Here is an 8,018-nt window from a genome sequence, read left to right as displayed (position 1 = left end):
CCGCCCCCTCCGCTCAGACTAAAGCGGAAGCCCTGGAGTACGTGTGGAGCATCTTGCAGGGCGTGGAGGAGGAGGAGCAGCAGGAGGAGGAGTTCAGGGGATTTGAGCTGAGGGAGGTGCACAAGGCCAGGATGGCGATGTTCAGGCTGGAGCGCAGAGCCACCGCCTGCAAAGGCCCTGAGGGTGGCGCTCCAGAGGATACGTGGAGGTGCGTAGCCTGCAGCGGTGATTTCTATTCCCACCGCAACTCCACACTCCCCTCTATTCTCACCGGAACTCCACACTCCCCTCTATTCTCACCAGAACTCCACGCTCCCCTCTATTCTCACCGGAACCCCACACTCCCCTCTATTCTCACCGGAATTCTACACTCCCCTCTATACCCACCAGAACTCCACACTCCCCTCTATTCTCACCAGAACTCCACACTCCCCTCTATTCCCACCGGAACTCCACACTCCCCTCTATTCCCACCGGAACTCCACACTCCCCTCTATTCTCACCGGAACTCCACGCTCCCCTCTATTCTCACCGGAACTCCGCAATCTTCTGTTAGTGCTGATGGAAGTCGCCACTGCTGTTGATGCTACTGCTACATGTGCTCCTGTCAGGGCTGCTGCTGGTACTGATGCAGCCTATGAACTAAACGATGTTTATTTTTCTTATTGGTTCTTTCGGTAAAGTCACGTAGAAGGGAAGTAATAAAATAATAAAATAAAACATAACAAAACAATTCTCACGACGTTTCGGCCACAACGCAAGCAGCCGTCCTCAGGTGAAAACCAGGTCTGTCGAGGCGACAGCGTCTGAATGATACAGCACACGTGCTTGGAGCATATATAAGCTGGGTTGGAAGGGGGGGAAAGAGCGCCTTGACAAAAGAATATGCATATCAAGAGGCATTTAGCATATTTATGGGAAATGCAGGTATGTGATTAGTACTACTCATGCCCGTGCATTATGCAGGATTAGCAGCATCAAAGGGAGGGGATATGGGAAATGCAGGTATGTGATTAGTACTACTTATGCCCGTGCATTATGCAGGACTAGCAGCATCAAAGGGAGGGGATATGGGAAATGCAGGTATGTGATTAATACTACATATGCCCGTGCATTATGCAGGATTAGCAACCAGGGTGTGCCCCACTGAGCTGTGTAGCTGTTTTTCAGAAGCGACTGGCTATCACAAATAAGAGCTCAACGAAGTGACTTGTCATCATCGTCATTACGTGGACATTTATAGCAGCCAAATATTCTCAACGCATGACGTTGGTTCTATATGTCGAGGGAAAAAAACGAAGGACCCGGAGAAAAATCCACGCAACCACGGGGAGGTATTCGCCATGAAAGTTTGCACAGACAAGGAATTTACTATGGCCGGAAGGTGCATACATTCAACATGTAGGAATCTTAAAACTGAAATGAGTGGTATACAGTCAAACTATACTAAAATTACAAAGTCTAACTAATACTAAGGGGCTAAAGTATGTAAAATTGTGAATAAGTGTACAATATAAAATGTAAACTAGCCATAATATACAATCTAAAAATACAAAAATACAAATAGGGTAACATGTTGTAAACTATACAGTCGGGATGGAACCCACGACCTCCTGTAGACCATGCGAGGGAGTTAACATCTCGCCACGGAGGAGAGAGAGACACGCAGACTCCAAATATACAGCAGGCTTCGTCAGGGTCGGGATGGAACCCACGACCTCCCGTATACCACGAGAGGTAGTCAACATCTCGCCGTGTTTGCCTGCAGGCTCCTCCGTGCCGCCGGCCTCCGCCCAGGCTGTGGCGGTGTCGCGCAGCGCTCGCTCTCGCTACGGCCTGCGCCCGCGCGAGAGGAAAGTCTACACAGAGGTGGAGGAGCCCCAGGACGACGACTTCTTCTGTGAGACCCCCTGCTCCCTCTCACTCTCTCTCTCACTTTCTCACTCTCTCTCTCACACTGTCACTTTCTCACACTCTCTCTCCACTGTCACTTTCTCACACTCTCTCTCACTGTCACTTTCTCACACTCTCTCTCACACCGTCACTTTCTCACTCTCTCTCTCTCACTGTCACTTTCTCACACTCTCTCTCACACTGTCACTTTCTCACACTCTCTCTCACACTGTCACTTTCTCACTCTCTCTCTCACACTGTCACTTTCTCACACTCTCTCTCACACTGTCACTTTCTCACACTCTCTCTCACACTGTCACTTTCTCACACTCTCTCTCACACTGTCACTTTCTCACACTCTCTCTCACACTGTCACTTTCTCACACTCTCTCTCACACTGTCACTTTCTCACACTCTCTCTCACACTGTCACTTTCTCACACTCTCTCTCACACTGTCACTTTCTCACACTCTCTCTCACACTGTCACTTTCTCACACTCTCTCTCACACTGTCACTTTCTCACACTCTCTCTCACACTGTCACTTTCTCACACTCTCTCTCACACTGTCACTTTCTCACACTCTCTTAGGGCCGTCCATTAATGGCGTCACGCGATTTTGGACCCCCCTCCCCCCCATCACACGACATCACAAAAAGTCAGACCCCCCCCTCAAATGTGACGTCACAAAGCTCATTTAATATGCTTAAAATCGCTTCAAACTATTGTCATTGTAGTGCATATTTAATGTGGCACTGCAGTCTGATGTTGTAGGAGAAAACATTTATTAAAAAGTATTTAATTAAGTAGAACGTGTTGTCTGTGGTTCCTCACACATCGTCACAAATGTCTGACCCCCCCACCCCCCTAGGTGCATGAAGTCATTTATGGACGGCCCCTTACTCTAACTTTCTCACACTCTCTCCTATCTCTCTCTATTGCTCCCGCGCTCTCACTCGATATATTCCACCTGCTCCCTCTCACTCTCTCTCCCTTTCCCTCCCTCTCACACGCTCCCTTTCTCGCACTCTCACTTACCTCCCTGTCTTTTGCTCCCTCACTCAGGGATGCAGGGAGGGAGCAGGGAGGGTGACAGGGTTTACATCTCCGATGAGCGAGCTAAAGAAGTTCACAATGCAGAGAGGGAGGAAAGGAGGCATCTGTCTGGAGCGCTCCTCACCCTCTCACTCTCTCACAGTGCCACTGCTGCTGCTGCTGTTGCTACTGCGGTTCGCCCTCCTCCTGCTGCTGCTGCTGTGGCTCTCAGTCTGCGAGCTGTGCAGGGATTTCTACCTGGGGGAGTGCTCCGTGCACGGCCCGCCAGAGTTCATTGCAGACGCGGCCGTGGCCCCGGGAGTGGCCAACAGGGCCCGGCTCAGCCTGCCCCAGGGCCTCACCGTCGGCGCCTCCTCCATCGCCGGCGCCGGCCTCGGGGTGTGGAGCAACAGGAAGAAGCTGCCCAAGGGGGTGATTTTTGGGCCCTACCAGGGAGAGGTGTCTGAGGAGAACCCCGTGAGCGAGTACTGCTGGCTGGTGAGCTGCTGCTGCTACTGCTGCAGCCTCCTCCTATTCCTACATCATCATCGTGTGTGTGGAGAGGAGGCTCGTGAAGGAGATGCAGAGAAACCCATAGCCTCACACAGTCACCCACAGACTTACACAGAGATCTAGAGACTGGCACAGAGAGACCCAGAGACTCACAGAGACCCATAGACTCACACAGAGACCCATAGACTCGCACAGAAACCCATAGACTCACACAGAGACCCATAGACTCGCACAGAGACCCATAGACTCGCACAGAGACCTATAGACTCGCACAGAGACCCATAGATTCACACAGAGACCCATAGACTCGCACAGAGACCCATAGCCTCACACAGTCACCCACAGACTCACACAGAGACCCAGAGACTGGCACAGAGAGACCCAGAGACTTTGCACAGAGACCCAGAGACTCGCATAGAGAGACCCACAGACTTGCACAGAGACCTAGAGACTTGAACAGAGACCCAGAGACTCACAGTGGGACACACAGACTCACACAGAGACCCAGAGACTCACACAGAGAGACCCAGATACTCACACAGATGCTCAGAGAATCGCACAGAGAGATCCACAGTCTCACACAGAGACCCAGAGACTCGCACAGAGACCAAGAGAATCGCACAGAGACCCACAGTCTCACACAGAGACCCAGAGTCGCACAGATACCCTAGAGACTCGCACAGAGACCCAGAGACTCGTACAGAGACCTAGAGACTCACCCAAAGACCCCCAGAATCACAGAGAGACCCAAAAATTAACGTAATTATTTGAACTTGTAACACACAGCAAAGACGGTGGTCACCGCATGGCGCGGCGCTTACAGATGCACTTCTGCGGCCGTCTGGAAGGTTCTTCCTTCCAATGTTAGGAAGCCACTGGGAGCTATGCACTTTAAAATCTTGTAGATTGAAAATGCATTTCTTTAGAACTGCTTTTAGTGTTTAGTTTGTTGTCCTTCCCCCGCACCTCCGATCAGCATGGTTGGCTACGTGCGGTACGAAAGAAGTTCAACTTACAGTCCAACTGACATTAATTATCCGTGGATCCGCTCGTGTGCGTGTGTGTTTCAGATTTACAAAAACAAAAGGATCGTGAATATGTTGATGCTCAGGATGAATCTAAATCAAACTGGATGAGGTGATTATTGTCTGAAGGACCACTACACAGAGACCAGAACCACTACACACAGAGACCAGAACCACCACACACAGAGACCAGAACCACCACACACAGAGACCAGAACCACTACACACAGAGACCAGAACCACTACACACAGAGACCAGAACCACTACACACAGAGACCAGAACCACTACACACAGAGACAAGAACCACTTCACACAGAGACCAGAACCACTACACACAGAGACCAGAACCACTACACACAGAAACCAGAACCACTACACACAGAGACCAGAACCACCACACACAGAGACAAGAACCAGCACACACAGACCAGAACCACTACACACAGAGACCAGAAACACCACACACAGAGACCAGAACCACTACACACAGAGACCAGAACCAGCACACACAGAGACCAGAACCACTACACACAGAGACAAGAACCAGCACACACAGAGACCAGAACCACTACACACAGAGACCAGAACCACCACACACAGAGACCAGAACCACCACACACAGAAACCAGAACCACCACACACAGAGACAAGAACCACCACACACAGAGACCAGAACCACTACACATAGAGACCAGAACCACCACACACAGAGACAAGAACCACTACACACAGAGACCAGACCCACTACACACAGAGACCAACCCTGGGCCTCCCCTTGGTCGACTCGGCATCAAATGAGCACCGGTACGGAGCGTGGTTCCAGCCACACCACCCCCACGTAGCGCCCAGTGCCGGCCCTTAATAGGCGCTCGCTAACGGCGCCCACCCCGCCCCCGCGTCTGCCCGCGCAGGTTCGTCAACTGCGCGAGGAATGAGCAGGAGCAGAACCTGGTGGCCTTCCAGCACCGGGGCAGATTTACTACCGCACATTCCGTGCCGTGGGGCCCGGCTCTGAGCTGCTGGTCTGGTACGGCGAGGAGTTCGCCCAGGAGCTGGGCATCGCCTGCGAGGCCGGGCCCTCGCGACGCCGCAGCAGCAGCAGCAGCGAGATGGCTCCTAGGGCCACCGCCAGAGACCTGCAGCCCGTGCAGCCTCCACCAAGCGAGGAACACCGTGAGCACTGCTCACCAGAGACTCACCACTGCTCACCAGACTATAGCCACCACTCACCAGAGATGATAGCCACCACTCACGAGAGACGATAGCCACCACTCACCAGAGATGATAGCCACCACTCACCAGAGATGATAGCCACCACGCACCAGAAATGATAGCCACCACTCACCAGAGATGGCAGCCACCACTTACGAGAGACGATAGCCACTACTCACCAGAGACGATAGCCACCACTCAGTAGAGATGATAGCTACCATTCACCAGAGATGATAGCGACATCTCACCAGAGATGTGGATGTAGCTACCACTCACCAGAGATGATAGCCACCACTCACTAGAGATGATAGCCACCACTCACCAGAGATGATAGCCACATCTCACCAGAGTTGGTAGCCACCACTCACCAGAGATGACAGCCACCACTCACCAGAGATGATAGGCACCAGCCACACTGATAAGGTGGAAGTGAGTAACTGGTGTGGTGTGTAGTAGTAAACATCGCCACTGGGGAGACAAAGGCGGCTATGTGTGGTGCTGGCCACCCTCCCACTCGTGTGCCGTGTTGGCTTTCATTGGTGCCCATAACAGCACTTGTCCCAAAAGTATATACAGGCTATATGGGGGTTCTTTGTCTTTGTGTGTATATATAATGGAGCCCACTGCACTACGAACCCGGCCACCTGAGTTCGATTCCCACTCACGGCCAACGTCAGTGGTGAATATTTAGGCCTCCCCTAGGCTGACTCAGCCTCAAATGAGTACCTAGCTTAAACGTGGAAACATCGCCACTGGAGAGACAAAGGCGGCCGGGCCTGGTGTTGGCCACCTACTCCCTCGTGTGCCATGCCGGCCTTCATAGGTACTCGCAAACAGCACTTGCCCAACAGTCTGATATGGCTGTGGGAAACCTTTACCTTTGTGTATACACACACGTGTGCAAGAGTGTTCATGTCTAGATGTTGGTGTGTGCGCGTGTGTCTTGTTCCTCTGGGATGACGCAGGTGGAGTGGGTGTGGAGGTCACAAGGCTGCCGTGTCCTGCCTGCAACCGTCAGTTCATCTGCCGCTCGAGTCTACAGTATCACGTGCAGAGCAGACACCCCACTAAGCCCAGTAACAAAAGTCATCAGTGTGACCAATGTCCATACAGCACAGACTACAAGAGTACCTTGAAGAAGCACCAGAGAACACACACGGGAGAGAAGCCGTTCAAGTGCACCGTGTGTGAGAAGGCGTTTGCACGGCTATCACATCTTCACAGCCACCAGAGAACACACACGGGAGAGAAGCCGTTCAAGTGCACCGTGTGTGAGAAGGCATTTGCACATTTACAACATCTTCACAGCCACCAGAGAACACACACGGGAGAGAAGCCGTTCAAGTGCACCGTGTGTGAGAAGGCATTTGCACATTTACAACATCTTCACAGCCACCAGAGAACACACACGGGAGAGAAGCCGTTCAAGTGCACTGTGTGTGAGAAGGCGTTTGCACAGCTATCAGATCTTCACAGGCACCAGAGAACACACACGGGAGAAAAGCCGTTCAAGTGCACCGTGTGTGAGAAGGTGTTTGCAGACCCATCCAGTCTTTGCCGGCACCAGAGAACACACACCGGCCAGAATGCATTTTCTCATTCCCGTGGAAACAGAAAAGTCAGCCATCCTGAGCAAAACGCGCACAGCGCCGAGCTGTGAATTAGTTTTAAACAACAGGCCACGTGACTAGCCGAGGCTGTGCCACTCTTGAAACTGATTTTGAATGTGAACACGGAAACCTACGGACCCTCCTACACCTGCCTCACACTCTGTGGGGGGTGGGAGATTAAACCGACCTGGCCACCCCTCGATTGCAAGTGCGGAGTTCTAGGTCCCAACCACTGCACGTGTCCCCCCCCACCCCCATCACCTGGGGGTCCCTGTGTGTGAGTGTGCAGAGTCCCCCGTGCAGAGCTGCACTGTTGTTACCCTAGAGGGGGACACCGCAGGGCGATCCACCTACAGATACCCCAGTCTGCACGTCTCCCGCCGGTCTCCATGCGCACCGCGTGCCGTCTCGTAGCCCTGCCCCGTGCGACGTACGTACAGTACGTACAGTACGTACCCATCCAGCGGTAGACTGAACCGCGGCCGATGACGAAGGTGGCATCCGCTCACAAATCTCCGTGCACTCAGTCCCGTAGCCCTGAGCCATCGCTTGCGCGATATTCACTTTGCCGCTGAGAGGAAAGCTACGGGGAGGAGGTGGGGGGGGTGTTAGGAGAGGACATCTGTGGAACGGCTGGAGATCTGCGAAGAAGAGCTTCATAGCTCATCGGATTCCTGCGGTCTGAAAAAATATTCCGAGAGGGCGTTGGGGGAGGGGGGTGTAGGTATG

General features: G+C 52.7%; 1 protein-coding gene across 1 annotated transcript; it reads left to right on the top strand.

Moving 5' to 3' along the window:
* Positions 1–1,167: 1,167 nt before the first annotated feature.
* LOC133339801 (histone-lysine N-methyltransferase PRDM7-like) lies at positions 1,168–6,720 on the top strand (the record flags this gene model as incomplete). Its single annotated transcript, XM_061547944.1, has 5 exons — positions 1,168–1,900; positions 3,091–3,425; positions 4,511–4,539; positions 5,379–5,494; positions 6,645–6,720. Coding segments are annotated over exons 1-5 (860 nt in total), but the record flags the coding sequence as incomplete, so codon positions are not given.
* Positions 6,721–8,018: the final 1,298 nt, after the last annotated feature.

The sequence above is a fragment of the Lethenteron reissneri genome, unplaced genomic scaffold (genome assembly GCF_015708825.2).
Source record: "Lethenteron reissneri isolate LAM-NWPU_2019-01 unplaced genomic scaffold, ASM1570882v1 scaffold_339, whole genome shotgun sequence".
NCBI lineage: Eukaryota > Metazoa > Chordata > Hyperoartia > Petromyzontiformes > Petromyzontidae > Lethenteron > Lethenteron reissneri.
This window is presented reverse-complemented; position numbering and strand designations above follow the sequence as displayed.